This window comes from Bradysia coprophila, assembly GCF_014529535.1.
Source record: "Bradysia coprophila strain Holo2 chromosome IV unlocalized genomic scaffold, BU_Bcop_v1 contig_84, whole genome shotgun sequence".
NCBI classification, from domain to species: Eukaryota; Metazoa; Arthropoda; class Insecta; order Diptera; family Sciaridae; genus Bradysia; species Bradysia coprophila.
In genome coordinates this window covers 1,079,031-1,099,151 of record NW_023503376.1, presented here as the reverse complement: position 1 = coordinate 1,099,151, position 20,121 = coordinate 1,079,031, and the positions used below count along the sequence as shown (strand labels likewise).

The 20,121-nt window shown below is 37.0% G+C and overlaps 1 protein-coding gene across 2 annotated transcripts; it reads left to right on the top strand.

Moving 5' to 3' along the window:
• The first annotated feature begins 3,609 nt into the window (after window positions 1-3,609).
• LOC119072729 (probable phospholipid-transporting ATPase IIA) lies at window positions 3,610-16,596 on the top strand. Of its 2 annotated transcripts, none has more exons than XM_037178003.1 (16): window positions 3,610-3,988; window positions 12,126-12,240; window positions 12,307-12,450; window positions 12,512-12,658; window positions 12,725-13,358; window positions 13,415-13,566; window positions 13,634-13,936; window positions 13,999-14,466; window positions 14,535-14,637; window positions 14,703-14,880; window positions 14,938-15,206; window positions 15,272-15,507; window positions 15,587-15,758; window positions 15,816-15,945; window positions 16,015-16,088; window positions 16,259-16,596. In XM_037178003.1, the coding sequence occupies exons 1-16, from the start codon at window positions 3,828-3,830 to the stop codon at window positions 16,390-16,392; spliced, it is 3,420 nt and encodes a 1,139-aa protein (XP_037033898.1). In that variant the 5' UTR covers window positions 3,610-3,827; the 3' UTR covers window positions 16,393-16,596. The 2 variants fall into 2 exon arrangements, with proteins under 2 accessions (XP_037033898.1, XP_037033899.1); XM_037178004.1 differs by lacking the exon at window positions 3,610-3,988 and adding an exon at window positions 10,640-10,955 and having other exon boundaries at window positions 16,259-16,587.
• Window positions 16,597-20,121: the final 3,525 nt, after the last annotated feature.

The window sequence follows — 20,121 nt, the reverse complement described above, 5'->3', positions numbered from 1 at the left end:
AGGTATTCGTAACACGATTCGAACAAAAAATAATTAAAAAAATCGGGGCAGATTCGTTTGAGCTAGAGTGATTAGAGTGACCAAATTTTGAGCTACTCGAGCGTAGGATGAAAGGACTAATATTTTTTTGGGTTATGAGAGATAGAGAATTACTTTCTTCGGCAAAGTCTCAGAGTTTTACGAGTAGAACAGAGGGGCATATGTGAAAAATGTCGAAAGTTGGAAATGGGTGGGTCAATTATGTTTTTAGAGGTATTTCTTGAATGGTGGCAGATAGAGAGTTACTTTCTTCGGCAAAGTCTCAGAGTTTTACGAGTAGAAAAGAAGGGCATTTGCGAAAAATGTCGAAAGTTGGAAATGGGTGGGTCAATTGGGGTTTTGGAGATATTTCTTGAATGGTGGCAGATTTTCGATTTTCGTCAAATTTTCGATTTTCGTTAAATTTCGTCAAATTTTCGATTTTCGTCAAATTTTCGAATTTCGTCAAATTTTCAAATTTCGTCAAATTTTTAAATTTCGTCAAATTTTCGAATTTCGTCAAATTTTCAAAATTCGTCAAATTTTCGATTTTCGTCAAATTTTCGAATTTCGTCAAATTTTCAAATGTCGCCAAATTTCCGAATTTCTGTTATAAACTGTTATAAAAAGCAGTGTTCTAAAACTTCTAAAACGACTGATATCCCAACAAAAATCTCTTCGAGAAAAGTGTGACGCAGTCTTTGAAATACAATTTCTAAAATGAATGATATCGCTAGAGTTGACGCTTTCAGCTTCGTTACGCAAAAATTAAATTTTACACCCAATTTTAGTTCAAACAAGCTGGCTTAGTTTTTCGCATCATCTGCCAAATAATTTTTACCAAAAAAAAATTTGACTGGAAACAACCAAAATTTTACCAAAAAAATCTGCGTCGCAAAGTGGCAAATGTTCAGGAACAGATCAGCAAGAAAATTTATCTGCCGCATGCGACGCAGATTTTTTTGGTAAAATTTTGGTTGTTTCCAGTCAAATTTTTTTTTGGTAAAAATTATTTGGCAGATGATGAGAAAAACTAAGCCAGCCTGTTTGAACTAAAATTGGGTGTAAAATTTAATTTTTGCGTAACGAAGCTGAAAGCGTCAACTCTAGCGATATCATTCATTTTAGAAATTGTACTTCAAAGACTGCGTTACACTTTTCTCGAAGAGATTTTTGTTGGGTATCATCATTGATTAAATTGATTAAAAGTTCACGAAATTACCATACTCACGAACTTTACGAACCTTAATGGTCTACCCCTGTTTTATCCAACATTCAAACTAAGTTTGCACAAGTGCACAACAACATCGTCAGAGTATTTATTACGTAATTAGATATTTATCAGCTGAATTAACAATGAAAGTTATGCATAACTTAAAGTCAATCTTATCATGAGAGGCCGTCAACATTTAATCATTTCATCGACTCTTAATTGGAATAATTTTGTAATTAATACATTGAAATTAATTGCGGCTTTCCAACTTTCGGCACCCTGGACTTTACTTAAATAGTCGAGGAATGCCTCCAAATAAATTTCTAAAAATCCAAAACTGAATTCTAGATTTTTAGAAATTTATTTTCCACGACTATTTAAGTAAAGTCCAGGGTGCCGAAAGTTGACAAGCCGCAATTGTTAAAAAATATCTAGAAACACAAAAACGTGCGGATGAAAATTAGTGACGAGTGCATATATTGACATTCAGCTGACTGCACTGAGTTTCACGTTTCACCGATAATAAACAGTCGTAAATCGATCTGGGTATAGATTAAGATTGGCTCACCTAGTATGTGTATATTACGTAGATGGAAGCACGGGGTTTCAGTGGGTTTCGAACATTTAGTTTTTTCATGTTGCAGATATTGCAGTGTCAAATTCTGTCCAAGATGTGACATATTTGCAAGGTATTGGCCTTTTTCACAAAGTATAATCAGCGTAACCTTCGTAAAAACAATCTTGAATCTGACAAGAGCATGTGTGCCAACGTGTAAAAAACAAATGTTCAAAACCCACTGCTGAACCGTGGCGATCCGCTTGTCAAACGGACAGTACATAAACAAATTCCATCATTTATTTTCATATAATGAAGCGTTGAAATGTACTTTTCGGTTCACTTTTTCATCAAATCGTTCACTTAAAATTGAAATTTTAGGCACACTTACGGCGTGAATACTTTTGCCTCTTTTTTCAAAATCGATCCCAAAGAATTACATCAGATTCCTGAAAAATTCGACGAATCAATGAAAAAGTTAACCGAAATAGTTATTTGTGTATCTGTTTTGGACGATTGTTTTTAAGCAATTTCGCGAGCTGTAAAGTTGTCCAAAACAGATACTCAAAAAAATTTGCATGTAAGGGGTCGAAAACCAGAGAAAAATCTCAAAATTTCCTCATTTTCGTTCGGGCTACAACTCGCAAAATTGCCTAAAAACAATCACAAAACAATCAAAAACAAACACAAATAACTATTCAACGCTCACTTGTATGAAAATGACGCTACGTTAAAAAGACCTCCGCACTTTCCATTTTGAATTTCGACCGCACTTACAGCGTGAATTATGAAAATCTTAGAATTGCTGATGACGACAAGAGGTTCGGAAGGCAACGCATATTTGGTGTTCTGCATACAGACAGTGGAAACGATTTTAAAAGGCTGCTTCGATGAACTTATCGAACTCAAGACTGAAGAGTTTATTGTATCAGACCCGTATAACGGCAGAGAATTTTTGAAAACAAATTTGAGACACAAATTCATGAGTACCTACTCTGACGTACATATAGGAGAATGATGTTTAGAAACTAAGAAGAATTGTAATAGAGTTTTCCCATATTTTAGTACATTTTGTCATAAAATTTCTGCGCTTATTTTCATGTGAACCAACTTCATATGTTCACACATTTGTTCTGTAATGACAAAATGTGAAGTTGGTTCACATGAAAATAAGCCGCAGTACAGAGAATGAAGTACTATGAAAGAAAATGTGGCGCCTCTACAGGCCAACCCAATTGTCCCATAGTCAATTACAAATTTTAGTAATATGAATACCGAAAGCCGAACCAGTTTTTATAATACGAAGCTCAATTTAGGGAAGACAAAAAATATTTTTCAAATAAATTTGTGGCCATAAACATCGTAAGATTATTTGTTAAGTTGAGAAACACCGCGGTGAAATTTCGCGAACGTCCTGAAGTAAACCAATTTTTCGCTTGACAAACTACCGAAATAGCTCCTATAGATCTTTTGTAAATAGTATTTTACATGACTAGGGATACAAAGATGAAAAGTAGAGTTTTCGTGTGAATTCCCGAGGCGAAGCCGAGGTCAACAGCCACACGAAAACGATTTTAAAAACGAATTCCAGCGCTTTCATTTTTATATTATTTTGACATGAATAAAGAGTATGTTCAAAAAGAATAGGCCATACCTGGTATTATTGCCATTACGAGCATACGCCGATCTTCCACCATACTTTTAAAAAATTGTAAAGTTTCGAACATTCGAACATGACCGTCTGTCATGTCATTAAAAGCAATAATTCACAATCGTCGAATTGTTGCTGAGAAAAGTGACATTAAATACTTAAATTTTTCTACTGAAAAGTGTCTCAAAATTTTTACCCAAATGTAAACAAAACAAGTGAAGGATTTAACAAAATTGAATGTGAACCTTGAATTAAAAATGTTGTGATGACTAATGGAAGCGAAGATAACACAAAGTGTTGAGTAAGTCTTCCAGCTGACTAACGAGAAAAGCAGTGGAAAGTGTGTCGTGCATATATCGTAAATTTTAAATGTCTAGTGGCTGAAAGTCATGGAAATGCATTTTCATGGCAATGATTTTGATGAAAGTGATTCTGAAACGGAACTGCTATTAGAACCGATAAATAAACGAGAAATCGTAATTGAAACACCAAGGAATCGAAGGAAGCACAGTGTGGGAAGAATGAGAAATTGCGTAAGAATGTTTTGCGGGTGAGTTTCTTGAATCATGTTATTATATTCATATATGCCTCATATGCCGCTGTATATATCCACAAGAAATTGATTAGTGCAAATCGTCGTGATAATTTTGAAATAAATTCCTCTTTACTTATTCACCATGTCCACCACAGACTGAAGCTATTGCTAAATTGTATTGCACGCTTGAAATTCAAACACGTTGCACATTAGAAGGTATTTTCTTATCTCACTTCAATTCTAAATTTGTGTTGATCAAACGTAAGGTGTTCGAACTGTGATAGACCTCAATCAATGTGTTGTTGGCCTGAAAATTTATCATATTGCTGACTTGAAAATCGGTTTGTTCCATAAATTCAGACTATAGGTAGAGTATATGCCTACAAGCAACAAGTAAATCTGAAAAAGCTGCGACTGTGATATAAACAGAATGAGTAAAGTACTCCTTTCAACGTCCTCAGCACAAACAACTCGGGATAACTTCGGGTCAATACTTTCATTTCAATGTGGAAGGTATGGGCAATGAAAGTATAATACAGGAATGGTCTCGTATCAGCCTGGAGTACAAAGAGATTCTGTAAACGCACTCATTTTTATACTTTTTTTTACATAAATATTTTGAGTGCGGTGTAGATAAATCGGCCGATAGGCCATACCTGTTTTATACCTTCATTATGACGTGCCAACGGTTTATCTTTGTTTCATACCAATGTTTTTTTTTAATTTATGCACAACAAGTTAGCACAGTATACATATCCCTGAACACCCGTGCTTCCACCTACACAACTAGGTCCCACCTTTTGGGCGGGTCAGGTCCCTTGACTGACACTTTTCTAAATGTATTTTTGACGTATTCATGAAAACTTGTCACATTTAATACATAACATATTTACTATATTAATGACTCCAGGCAAATGACAGTAAAATTTGACAATTTTTTGTTCCTTGTAAACCATCGAGGGTAAGGTGGAATTATTTTTGACCACTTTTTGAGCATCAACCTCAAATCATAAATAAAATATGACTCGCTTCGCTCTGGCCGTAAACTTCCCACTCGTATGAGCTGTCTATTATTCTGTTTGATTGCATTTTTTTTACATCAGAGTAGATGCGAAGTTTGTTTTGTGAATGTGGAACGATGACTTTTTTACAAAATAAAAAGTGCGATAGATGTTCTTCTCTTACAATTTTGCGTAAAAAAAAGTTCCCCTGTACTTAATATGGTGACATGGTAATAAATGAACTTAATTAGTTTTTGGTTCATCGTTAAAAATATCTCAGTTTACCAATATTTTCGGTAAATTGGTACCACTCTATAATGGTAAAGGGATGAAAAATATTTGTAAAAGGAGAAATTTATTGGTAGACCGAGAAAAAATAATCCCTCGATTTCCCATTCACAAAACCTTCAATCAATCGTGAATAAAATGTCACGACTTGTGTGAATTACGGCCCTCGCTTCGCTCTGGCCGCAAACTTCACACTCGTAAAATTTTTACAATATTCACTTAATTCCATGTATTTAAAAAAAATCTTCAAAAATTTGTTGAGATAATTCATCTTATATTCCCTGCAAAAATTTAACTTTTTTATTAAAATTTCTTACACTTTTTAATCAAAGTGTGCTAATTTGATAACAGGCATTTTGCTGGCGTAATATGTGGTTGTAAAAGGAGTAAAAAACTACCTACTTGATAAATGACAAACAACTTGATAGTCAACTATCAAGTTGTTAGTCAACTATCAAATTTGATAGTCAACTATCAAATTTGATGGTCAACTATCAAGTTTTTAGGAAGAGATGTTTACAATTTAGAAGATGGGATTTACCCACACTACTAAACAAAATCAAATTTCATCAAAGTAATCTTTTTTAATTGAGGCTCTGATCAACAGTATAAAATCCCGTTTTTCTCGGATAGCTTCCAGATCCTTCGTCCCACATAGCCCATCTTCGAACTTAGCCTCGGTATTTTACTTCCACACATTTAAAATAAAGATTCATCCAAATTGGTTAAAAATTACTCAAGTTATCGTGCCCTCAACGATTTTTTGTTACCCACATTTAACGTTTTTCATACCATTTCATACATTTTCAATCACAGTGAACCTTTTTGTTACCCACATTTTTCGGTATTTTCTGGTGTAAGACCCTGACTTTCAGTCAAGGGAATAAATGCTTACTGAGCGAGCTAACCTTAATCTATTTCTGACCCATCTAAATTTATGGAATGACATTCAAAAACTATCAACCTGAATATTTTAATACTCCCACGAGAGCGAAGCGAGGGCCGTAATTCACACCAGTCGTAACATTTTATTCGTAAGTATCGGGGGACTGCCATTTTTGTACATAAGTGTATAACAGAAGAACATCTATCGTACTTTTTAATTTTGTACCATAGTGAAACAGTCGTCTCATCGTTCCATATTCGCACCTACTCTAGTTAAAGTTAACAAAAATACGACGAAACAGAATAATAGAAAACTCATACGAGTATGAAGTTTGCGGCCAGAGCGAAGCGAGAGGTGCTATTCACACGAGTCGTTGCATTTAATTTATGATTTATGGTTGACTAAAAATTTTGCGTGTCATTGACAAATATTAATGTGCTAGGCCCTACAATAAACCTTTAGGAATAGAGCTTATGACAACATAAGTTGAAATCAAGTGAAGGTTGTCGTATCAGTACAGTGATCTGCCATGCTTCGTAAGTTTAACCTGACCTTAAAATTATAATGGATATATTGAAAAAATTGTCAGTCGATGGACCTGACCCGCCCAAAAGTGGGCCTAGTGTTGTTGGAATAGCAAAAAAAAAGTCTAAAATTAAAGAAGTTCGAAGCATCCGAATCATTTTCTTGGTTGTTAGAATCGTTTTTGTAATTCACAGTTAATTGTGCGTTTTTGGAGCAAACCATAAATTCCATGAACTTTCGATAGTTTTAGCTAGTAAAGCGCAGTATGTAACTCGGGAGTAAATAGTTATGTTTGCTTGTCATTATTGACATCGGCTTCGCCTCGGATCAACAAAATTTCATATGTAAACTTTACTTTTCACTTTTTCTCCCCAGTTAAGTGATAGGTATTTCTGCAACGGCCGACGAAGTCGCGATATTTTAACACTAGTTAGGAAATAGTATGTTGTGTTACAAGTATTGTAATGATTTTTTCAAACACTAGACCCAAGTTTTCCATACGAGTGGATCGATTACAATCTTTCTTCGAATTTGATCGATCACCAGGCGTCCCACTAAATTTTGCCTTGTCCGAAATTCGGACATTTCGGACAATTTTATAAAAATTTCGGACATTTCCTGCAAATATTTCGGACAATTTTTTTCCAATTTTTAATAAATCTTAAAAGAAAAAGTCTGTTAGTCCATCCCACTAAAAACCCCTGAGGTTTTATATGAGTTGATCAGGAAATACGTAAGTTGAAGTTCTCTAAACTAGAGAATTTTTTCGAAGTTTACTTTGATGTGACCTGCAGCTGTACTGATCAGAAACCTGAATAGAGATTCTGAAATATTTACGAATAAATCTAACCAGGTTTAAAACGGGATGGGTTTCTTCCTTAATACTTTCAGGCGAAACAGTTTTTACCGCATTGGTTCCGTTAGGTAGAGTTTCCATTCCGCAAATTTTATACGAACATTAAACTTGACACACTGACCTCTCAAACATCAGTCGCATGTATTTCATGGAAGCAATAATAGGGAGATTGCGATTTTTACTTTTCGTTACAAGTTAAAATTATAAGTTGACCCTTCATATACTTTGTATGGAGATGTTACTTATAATTTCTGCTCTCTACGTCAACATTTAAATTTTGATTCCAGATGTTCGATGCGCCGATGAGGCTTTGTAATTGATTTGAAGTAAATCTATCTGGAATTTATACATACTTTCCTACTCTTGCATTAAAAATTCGAAAGCATACTCGCATCTATTGATGTAATTGAAACTGTTCAGTTGTGCCCATACTGAATAAATGCTTTAAAAAGATATTGGAGTCAGCCAATATGTGATGCAGGGGAGTTAAAGCTTCTTATTGAAATATTTGATCGGATAAAAGCTTAATAACTACTTAATTAGGGACAAAGTATTGATGGAATGAAACTGCAATTAAAAGTACTATGAAGAGCGCCGCAGGCGATTTTTTTATTTAGGGGCTTTTATAGTTTCAATATTTAATTCTGATCAAATCTTAGAGAAAATTTCGGACATTTCGGACAATTTCGGACAATTTCGGACAAATGTGTGAAATTTCGGACATTTCGGACAAGTGGGACGCCTGTCGATCACATTGCATTGCATTTTCTAAAACGAATGTTGTAATAACTCATACAAACACTTAGTTTTGAAATTTTTGACTTTTCAATCTAGTGTTCGGTAAAGAAATCCGTCGTATTTCAATTCTCAGTGGCACAATAGTTATTTACATACTCTACATGCGATGAAAACCATTACATACTTTTCGTGTTTCAAGCACTTCTTTCGATGCCATCAGCATGTAAAATCCATTACATAACTCGGGATAAAAGGATGAAGAGTCTCGTTTTCGTGTGTTTATTGACCTCGACACTCTGAAAATTACACTTTCGATATTCTGGACAAGTGGAGAGAGTCCTGGCACCGGGAAAATGTACGAAATAATTCCCTAATCAACGATCCTACGGAAAAGCTTAACGGAATGGACGAAAGCCGGAATACATGGTGCCAGATCAACCGTTTTAGAACTGGGCATGGTCGTAGCGCCGATATGCTCCACAATCATGCTCGCGCGTTAGCATAGCGCCCGTGACGCAAGTCCTATTACTAGAAAAAATTTCAAAAAATTTTTTTTGTCATAGACTGCAGAACCATATATACAGCAAATATTGAAGTTCCACAATTCAAATACAAATGACTCCAAATTAACATTAAAAAAAACTAGGCGTCCGTACGAGTTCAACGAGCTATCACACGTTCTCGCAGCTTAAAATTTGGCCACGCAAAAAATCTTCCAAGAAGCCCCATTTCCATACATTTTGGTCAATTTCAGTACTTTAAACGAAATGAAAAAATCCTACGTTACTTTGTTAGTCCGTCCGTCCGTCCGTGTTTCCTATCTTCTAAAGTCTTCTTTAGATTTTGTTGAAATTTTGAGAGTAGATTCTAGTCGTCATTCTAAGACATTCCAGAAAAAAAAATTTGGGCGGAACCGGCCTCGTTTCGGAGCTAGGGCTCCTCGAAGTTCTCATATAGGCCCCGGCCCCATATAAGAACACCTTTAAGTGTGTGTGGATGGGTATGGTAGAACAAATTTGTTCGCTTTTGGTATTTGGTAAGCTCTGCTCGCCTCAATTTTTTTTCCTAAATTTAGTATTTTTTAAATTTTGAAATTTTTCCAAATTTTTTAAATTTTACAAAATTTTTTAAAATTTTTTAAATGTTTCAAATTTTTTATTTTTTTTAAAATTTTTTATTTTTTTTAAATTTTTTAAATTGTTTAAATGTTTAAAATTTTTTAATTTTTTTAAATTTTTCAAATTTTTTTAATTTTTTCAATTTTTTTCAATTTTTTCAAATTTTTTCATTTTTTTCAAATTTTTTAAATTTTTTCAAATTTTTTAAATTTTTTCAATCTACTAATTCTTCCAAAAGAACTGATATCAGTCAAAAACACTCAAAAGAGTAAAAGTGACGCAAGTCCATGTGCATACTTCCAAAACAACTGATATCGCTGGATGTGACGCATTCTGCGCTTGTACGCAAAAACTGTAACAGGAAAAATTTGACCAAAGAAATTCTAGAAACAAAATTTTACCAAAAAAATTTTGCGTCACAAGTGGCAGATGTTGAGGAAAGTACTTTTAAGAAATTTTTTAAAATAGGCAAGAATATGTCCTAATACGTCCGAACCATCTGCCACTTGTGACGCAAAATTTTTTTGGTAAAATTTTGTTTCTAGAATTTCTTTGGTCAAATTTTTCCTGTTACAGTTTTTGCGTACAAGCGCAGAATGCGTCACATCCAGCGATATCAGTTGTTTTGGAAGTATGCACAGGGACTTGCGTCACTTTTACTCTTTTGAGTGTTTTTGACTGATATGGGACGTGTCCAACTCTCCATATTGCGACTGCGATCGAAACATCATTCAAACCACTGATCACATCATAAACGAATGCGTCACTAGAAAATTTGACGGTGGAATTTCCGAACTACACAAAGTCACACTCGAAGCGATACAGTGGATACGACTTTTAGACATCAAACTGTGATTACTGTTTTTTTTTGATTTTTCAATGTTATTCTTGGTATACTCTCTTTCCTCTAATTGACTTTCACGTTTCAACGACTTAGAGAATTCTATTCTTGCTGTTCTTTTTTCTATAAAGAGGAAAATTGTGTTCATGTAATCTGTACCATACGAAATAATAATAATTGACCTCGACAACAAATTTTACACGAAAACTCTACTTTTCATCTTTTTATCCCTTGTCATGTAAAATACTGTTGTGTCTCTTGGTTTTAAATGACAAATATGGTTTTGGGTTTTCCGTACTGATAGACACTTTCAAATCCAGGCGCTAAAACACATCACTGGAATTCGAACATAGAATTCGAATATTTTGCATTGTATGCACAGAGTAATTTTTTTCCTATTAGAATGTTGATGATGACACATCCAACTTGACATTTCATTGTTATAAAGTAGAGAAGTAGAAAGAAATATTTATAACGCAAAAAAAAAAAAAATTCTTAAATTTGACTCAATTTTCATATATCGTCGACCAATCGTTGCGATATCCCCGACAAAATAATGTTTTAACTTTTACGATCTTACGATTAAATAAGAAAATAATTCAAAGTGGAACTCGTACAGTACCAACCGAGTCAATCGATAATGGATGATGGAATTACGCCAACAACACCGATGGCAAAAGAGACAATACCATTGATAACAAAATCCAAGAGACGATGGTATCTCTTTAGGTAAATGTTGAGTTTTCTTTTTGTTTTTGTTTTTCGTTTACGATTCATCGTCATTGGCAAACCGATCGAAACTCGATTGTGCAATGGAATACTTTGTAAACATATTAAAACTGTGGGCGCATTGTATTTAACAGCAGTCATGTAACCAAATCACCTCATCTGTGAATTAGATCGATTTTCTCATTTCAAAAAATATTTTAAGTTTTGTACAATTGCTGCGTTAAGTGAAAATCTGGATAGTTACACCCATTTCTGCTATCAGTATATCAGCACCTTTAACAGTATATTTAGTTATTGTGCTAGTCTTTTCCTTTGTTTCTGCGTCGCATTATACTTTCGCATGGGTACATGGTTTATTTGGCTCTAGGTTAAAATAACCCCAATAAAATATCGACGAGACAAAATAACTACTACCAAAATAACCCCGGTGAAAAAAAAGAGGACAAAACACTGATAATTACCCATAATATTTAGGGTCAGTCTCGAACTCGTTTTCTTATAATTTAAAAGCGGCGAGCTTTTTCATACTTTGCAGACGTTATCCTCGAATATAGTCGATATCATCGAATATAGTCGATATCCTCGTATATAGTCGATATCATCGAATATAGTCGATATCCTCGAATATAGTCGATATCCTCGAATATAGTCGATATAATCGAATATAGTCGATATCCTCGAATATAGTCGATATTCTCGAATATAGTCGATATCCTCGAATTCTGTCGATACACTAGAATATAGTCATATTTTCGAATATAGTTGATATCCTCGAATATAGTCGATATCCTCGAATATAGTCGATATCCTCGAATATAGTCGATATCCTCGAATATAGTCGATATCCTCGAATATAGTCGATATTCTCGAATATAGTCGATATCCTCGAATATAGTCGATATCCTCGAATATAGTCGATATCCTCGAATATAGTCGATAGACTCGAATACTATCGATAGACTCGAATTTAGTCGATATCCTCGAATTCTGTCGATATCCTCGAATTTTGTCGATATACTGGTCATCTCGTCATTTTTCCAATAATTTTTTTGACATTAGTTATTACTACAATTCGTTATTTTGGTGGGGTTATTTTGACCGAATACCGTTCATTTTGGGGAAGTAACCTTCCGTATAACGAATCATTTAACGTTCTTTTGTCGCTTTCAGCTGTTGGTGCTGGGCATTCCGTCGATGGTGTTCGCCTCGTGAACTTCGAGCCAGATCCATTAAAGTCGGACAAGTTTGTGAGGAGAAATTCCCACCGAATAAAATTCGAAATCAGGTAAGCCTATCCCGTTTAAAACGACCCTCTAGCGGCTATGATCTATTGGTGATTCTACGTCCACAGAAATACAACTTCATAACATTTTTACCGCTGGTACTGTTCGAACAATTTCGATTTTTTCTCAATTTGTACTTTCTTATCATGGCACTGAGTCAATTCATACCGGACATTCGTATAGGCTATTTATACACATACTGGGGACCATTGGTAACATTTCTGTCTTATCGACAAAACGTCGGGACAACATTCCTAATGTTCTCGATTGTAGGGTTTCGTATTGACCGTAACCATATGTCGTGAGGCTATTGACGATTTGAGGCGGCATAAACGTGATCGAGAAGTAAACTCACAGAAATACACAAAACTATCGGGACCCAATCAACAGACCGAGTCAGTTCCTTCATCAAAATTGAAGGTAAAAATCACTTACCAACATGAGACCGTCATTGCTTCAGTGACAAATCATTTGCTTTTCGATTAGGTGGGCGATATTATAGTGGTCGAGAAAGACGAACGAGTTCCGGCTGATTTAGTTCTACTGCGAACCAGCGATAAAAGTGGTGCGGTTTTCGTTCGTACCGATCAACTCGACGGCGAAACTGACTGGAAGCTTCGACTGGCTGTGCCGGCCACACAGAAATTGGCGAACGACTCGGAGTTGTTTAACATTGACGCAACCATTTACATCGAGAAACCGCAACGGGACATTCATTCTTTCATTGGAACATTTGCCAAGCAAACCAGTTCGGAAGAAGAGAGTTTGGACGTTGAAAATACAATCTGGGCGAATACGGTTGTTGCTGCTGGAACAGCTACGGGAATCGTTGTCTATACGGGTTGTGAAACTCGAAGTGTGATGAACAATTCGCAACCACGGTCCAAGGTTGGACTGCTCGACATGGAGATAAACGGACTGACGAAAGTTTTGTTCTGCGCCGTGATTGGTCTCAGTTTGGCAATGATGTGTCTGAAAGGTTTCAACGGTCCGTGGTACCGGTACATGTTCCGCTTTGTGCTGTTGTTTTCGTACATCATTCCCATCAGTCTTCGCGTTAATTTGGACATGGGCAAAGCGTTCTACTCGTATCAAATACAAAATGATCCCGAAATTCCAGGTATGGAACGAATTCAATTTTCAGCGATCGTCGTGCTGACCCTTTCATTTTACCAGGCACTGTTGTTCGATCTACGACAATTCCGGAAGAGCTTGGCAGGATTTCGTATCTTTTGACCGATAAAACGGGGACCCTGACGCAAAATGAAATGGTTTTCAAGAAAATTCACCTGGGAACTGTTGCCTACGGAAACGACTCATTCGATGAGGTGAGCAGACTTCTTCAATCTCTCATGCTTACCAGGAATCTGAAAGCAATCTTCCCGAATTATTTAGGTGGCATCGACCATACAGTCATTGAGTGCGAACATAAATAACTTGGAGGTGTCACCGGTAAAACATCCGTCAGGTTTCACCGGTACTCGCATGCGACGTCCTGAAGGATGGCGAGTCTGGGAGGCCGTAAAGGCGTTGGCATTATGTCACAACGTAACGCCGGTGTATGACAATAAATCGAATGAAGTCGAGAGCAAACGCGGATCGCCATCGAAACGAATTGAAATCGAAACGGAAAAAGAGGAGGTTACATACCAAGCGTCCAGTCCGGATGAAATTGCTTTGGTGAAATGGACGGAGCAGGTGATAGTTTGGTGTTTATACTTGGAAAGCCCAGTCTCTTAATTTAAACGTTTTGATCACAGATCGGACTAGCGTTGGTTGCTAGGAACCTAAACTCGATGACACTCCAGTTACGAAATCCATTCACAAATCCGAAGCTCTCGAAAAATTCCTTGAACGCCGAGAGTACGTCAATTAACACGGCCGTTACGATTTTATCGAACGATTCGAGCAAGTCGGACATTAATTCACCATCGAGCAGCACCAGCAGTACAGCATCGTTGAACTCACTGAGCAATGGGCTCATGAAGTATTTGATTCTGCAAGTGTTTCCGTTCACTTCCGAAAGCAAACGAATGGGAATCATCGTCAAGGATGTGAAGACCGGCGAAATAACGTTCTATTTGAAGGGCGCCGATGTTGTGATGGCCGCAATCGTTCAGTACAACGACTGGTTGAATGAGGAAAGCGGTAATATGGCCAGAGAAGGACTGCGAACGCTGGTTGTGGCTAAGAAAAGTTTGACAGAGGATCAATACAATGATTTTGAGGTTGGTAGTGCGTCTGGGATGGTTTCGCGGTTGATTCAGCAAGTTGATTTTTCTCGATAATTTTGCAGACCAGATACAATGCAGCTCGATTGAGTGTAACTGATCGAATAATCAAAGTGTCTGCCGTGATTGAATCGTTGGAACGAGAAATGGAATTGTTGTGTCTTACTGGTGAGTGACTTTACGCGTCTGTGTAGTGGTTCTGGACTCACATCCAAAATTGTTTCATGAAACAGGAGTTGAAGATCGTCTACAAGACCGAGTTCGGCCAACATTGGAACTGCTACGCAACGCTGGTATTAAAATCTGGATGCTGACGGGTGATAAACTGGAGACTGCCACTTGCATTGCAAAGAGTTCGCACTTGGTCGGAAGGAATCAATCACTTCATGTTCTGAAAAGTGTGCTGACGAGGTAAGTAAACGATCTGTCCGTGGCGACACCGGATTACACACAACGTTTCTCCATCAGAACGGACGCCCATTTAGAATTAAATCAATTTCGTCGCAAACAAGATTGTGCATTGGTTGTGTCGGGTGAAAGCCTCGAAGTGTGTCTGCAGTACTATCAAGACGAGTTCATGGAACTGGCCACAGCCAGTCCAGCAGTGGTCTGTTGTCGATGTAGTCCAACACAAAAAGCGCAAGTGGTTTCCCTAATTCAGCGACATACCGGTAAACGAGCATGTGCGGTTGGCGATGGTGGCAATGACGTTTCCATGATTCAACAATCGGATGCGGGTGAGATGTCCTTGCAGTTTTTGGTGGGGAGGAAAAAGATTGTAAAATTTGATCTCGTGTCCAAGGCGTTGGCATCGAAGGCAGAGAGGGTCGACAAGCGTCATTGGCCGGTGATTTTAGCATTCCATCATTTTCGTACATTTCGAAACTGCTCCTGGTGCATGGAAGACGTTCGTACAAAAGATCCGCAGCCTTATCACAATTCGTTATTCATCGTGGTCTTATCATTTCAACGATGCAAGCCGTTTTTTCGGCCGTTTTTTACTTGTCATCCGTTGCGCTGTATCAGGCCCTACTACAGGTAATGTCCAGATTTGGGAAGCAAATGCACGATAGTCAGTGAAATTTCGGTTTTTTTTCTTTCTGTTCTCTGGAATCAGGTGGGATACGCAACTCTCTACACAATGTTTCCAGTGTTCTCGCTCGTACTGGATCAGGATATAAGCTCGTACATTGCGGTCACCTATCCGGAACTGTATAAAGAATTGTCGAAAGGAAGGAGTTTGAGCTACAAGACCTTTTTCATGTGGGTGCTGATCAGCATTTATCAGGGTGAGTGAAGGCGAAGCGTTATCGCAATTGCACAAATTAATTCAAATTCGATTTCAGGTGGCGTCATCATGTACGGAGCCTTAATTCTGTTCGAGGATGAATTTATACACATCGTAGCCATAAGTTTCTCCGCTTTAATACTAACTGAACTAATAATGGTTGCACTAACAATAAGGACATGGCACAGGTCAGTAATAAATCGGCGATTGTTTCGTTCGAAGCAATATTTCAACTTCGTTCTCTCGTCTCCTTACAGATTGATGGTCCTAGCTGAGATATTTAGTTTGCTTCTTTACCTAATTTCGTTAGCAGTTCTGCATGAATATTTCGGTAAGATACGTCGACTATACCAGACTCGGACTGGTCATATTGGGTGATCGGGCGTTAGTTCTAATAAAAATCGCCTGTCGCATCAAAAATCGCCTGATGTGCCAGTCTGGCCCTGTCGACTGCAAGGTCTTCGCCATGCGTAGCAATTGTAAAATTAATTTTTGTTTCAGATTGGGAATTCATTTGGTCGTGGGACTTCTTATGGAAAGTGTCTGTGATTACGTTAGTATCCTGTCTACCACTCTATGTCATCAAATTTCTGCGCAAGAAATTTTCGCCTCCATCTTACTCAAAATTATCTTAACTTTACCGCGCGAAGAGTCATTGAAGACAAATCAAAAAAAAAAATGTTTCGATAATTTATTGTGTCAATTTAACTGGTGATTTGTGTGCGCGTGAATTGTGTGCATTATGATGTGTGTATGTGACTGAATAATCATCAATAATTTGTTGAACTAAAATTAATTAAAATAAATTATGCCAACAACACTAGAGCAAATGAGGTTTTTTCGTTGAGAATCGATTTCACAGGCTTAGTGTACCCAACATTAGGAGGCATCGGTACTTAGCTAAAATTGTAGCCTACATTTGTGGGTCTCCGACTCGTATTTTATTTTTGATGATATCTTTTCATCAGAATCCTTTTCGAAAAATGTACGACCCCAATAACTACCACGAATGTGGCTCTGAGAAACGGGAGCAGGGCTGGTCAAATTGGTACAACCAAAACTAATTTTTATTTAAAGCTAACACCCAAAAACGCCCAAATGTATGCTTTTCAGCAAAGCACCGATGCCTCTTAATCTCTGTACAGAGTTTGGACCAACCGTTGCGCCCTATAAATCCAAAAATTACCTCGAATCTTTTGATTTATGGTGGTATGTATAGAAAGGGCCATAACCTGTAGAAGGAGTCATGAAGGTCGAAGTCATACTCCCTCGAAGTTTCGTCAGCGGAAGCAATGGCTTTGAATTTCGAGCATCTTTGCAGTCTTGTTTCCGCTCCCTGTCTTGCTGTTTCTCCGACGTTTTTCCGATACATATGACCAGCTCACCGGTCGGTCGTGTGAGTGGAAGCAGATAAACTTTGAATTTTGTATTCGTGGTCTAAAGAAAGAGTGATGCTATTCGACCGCGCGGGCAAATAGCCATTCCTAGCAGTGACGACTATTTGACCGCTAGCGGGCGAATAGCCAGATCTAGCAGTGTAGACTATTTGAACGCGCGGTCAAATAGCCATTCCCGTGAGTCCAGACTATTTGTCCGCGCGGGCGAATAGCCAATCCTACCAGTGTAGACTATTTGAACGCTCAGCGCAGCGCGAAATTTTATTCCGCCATTTTTTGACTATTTGACTATTTGAACGCTCAAAAAATGGCGGAATAAAATTTCGCGCTGCGCTGAGCGTTCAAATAGTCTACACTGGTAGGATTAGCTTTCTTTGACTCCTGATATATTTTTTGCGGTAATTATTAAAGATGAGAGGGAACTCTATCTGTTAAGGGCTTTCAAAACTTGAAATTCATGCTACTACAAACCGAGAAACATCATAACATAATATTAATATTGATTCACCCTTTTGTAAATAATTTTCTGTCTTACTTTCACCAACGCATAGCGCAACAGTTTTTCACGTTTCTACTAAAGCCTCCAAATCACGAAACATTGTAAAATTAATTCAATTATTTATTTGGGACTGCGAAAGTGGACTGGACTGACTCACACTTCACATCTGGATCCACTTCCAATTAGACAGCTTTTTAAAAGCGATAGTAGCAGTCATACATGACATCTAACTGCGCCTTTGCCTTGACTAGTTTCAAGTTCTCTGCAGGACCATAGAGGACATCATTGTCATTATCATTAACACACATTACATGACTGTCCTAAATGTTAGCACTTAAATATTACTGTGCATGCAGTCAAACTAGTTACTTTATGTATTTTCAATATAGTGAAACATTATAGAGAATTACCGGGGATCTGACAGTCGGTATTACTCATTAATCAGGAAAATTTTAATTCAGAATACCAAAAATCAGGAAAAATTTTTACGAAACGTAAATTAGGAAAAATATTTACGAAACCAAATATTGGGAAAATGTGAAATTGGGAAAACATAAAACAAGTAACACGAAAAATATGAAAAGTTGGAAGAAAAATTAGTTTTTTTTTCCATGAGAGTTGCATAGACTCTCACCAATAACTCGTCATTCGATGATGTCGACTATATTCGAGGATGTCGACTACATTCGAGTACATCGTCTTTATTAGAAGACATCGACTATATTCGAGTACATCGACAATATTAGATGACATCTACAAATATATTTACTATATTTGAGGACATCGACTATCTTCGAGAACATCTTCTATATTCAATGAAGTAGACTATATTCGAGAATGTCGACTATATTCAATGACATCTAGTATATTCGAGGACATCGACTATATTCGAGGACATCGACTATATTCGAGGACATCGACTATATTCGAGAACATCGACTATATTCGAGAACATCGACTATATTCGAGAACATCGACTATATTCGAGAACATCGACTATAGTAGAGGACATCGACTATATTCGAGGACATCGACTACGTTCGAGGATGTCGACTATATAACGTGACATCGACTATATTCGAGGATATCGACTATATTAGATGACATCTACTATAGTAGATGACATCTACTATATTCAAAGAAGTTGACTATATTAGAGGACTTCTACTACATTCGAGGATGTCGACTATATTACGTGACATCTACTATATTCGAGGACATCGACAATATTCGAGAACATCTTCTATATTCAATGAAGTCGACTATATTCGAGGATGTCGACTAAATCCGAGGACACCGATTATATTCGAGGATATCGACTATATTAGAGGACATCGACTATATTCGAGGATGTCAACTATATTACGTGACATCGACTATATTCGAGGACATCGACTATATTCGAGGACATCGACTATATTCGAGGACATCGACTATATTCGAGGACATCGACTATATTCGAGGACATCGACTATATTCCAGAACATCGACTATAGTAGAAGACATCGACTATATTCGAGAACATCGACTATAGTAGAGGACATCGACTATATTCGAGGACATCGACTACGTTCGAGGATGTCGACTATATAACGTGACATCGACTATATTCGAGGATATCGACTATATTAGATGACATCTACTATAGTAGATGACATCTACTATATTCAAAGAAGTTGACTATATTAGAGGACTTCTACTACATTCGAGGATGTCGACTATATTACGTGACATCGACTATATTCGAGGACATCGACAATATTCGAGAACATCTTCTATATTCAATGAAGTCGACTATATTCGAGGATGTCGACTAAATCCGAGGACATCGATTATATTCGAGGATATCGACTATATTAGAGAACATCGACTACATTCGAGGATGTCGACTATATTACGTGACATCGACTATATTCGAGAACATCGACTATATTCGAGAACATCGACTATATTCGAGAACATCGACTATATTTGAGGACATCGACTATATTAGAGGACGTCGTCTGCTTTATTCGAGTACATCGACTATATCCGGGAATAGTCGAGCATATGACCAATGCTCATTGAGCTCATTACAATTTCTGATTCATGGTTTTCTTAATGCTTAATGCTTCCTAATAAGTGTAGTTCCTGATTAATTTTTCCTGATTTGTGTTTCCTGAATAATGTTTCCTGATTTTTGTCTACTGATTATTGGATTCCTGATTTTTGTCTTCCTAATTAATTCATACATCCCTGACAGTCCACATCCATCATACATACCCCTCCATGCATCGCAAAACATCGCGAAAGTAGACCTCCAGCACTAATCTACTCTAATATATGTGAAACGTCTAAGACTCAAAAAAAGTTTCGTAAAAGGAAAATCTACTCCGAACTGCGTGAAACACCTAGTTTTAAAATTTAGTTTGTAAAGGGAAATTTTCTCTAATTTGTCCGAAACGCCTTGGTTTATGATTTAATTTATA

Excerpts from the sequence above, each read along its gene's own strand:
- LOC119072729 (XM_037178003.1), top strand. The coding sequence starts at position 3,828 with ATGGAAATGCATTTTCATGGCAATGATTTTGATGAAAGTGATTCTGAA. Across the intron at positions 14,467-14,534 it reads ATCAATACAATGATTTTGAG|ACCAGATACAATGCAGCTCG; the intron begins GTTGGTAGTGCG and ends ATAATTTTGCAG. Across the intron at positions 14,881-14,937 it reads CTGAAAAGTGTGCTGACGAG|AACGGACGCCCATTTAGAAT; the intron begins GTAAGTAAACGA and ends TTTCTCCATCAG.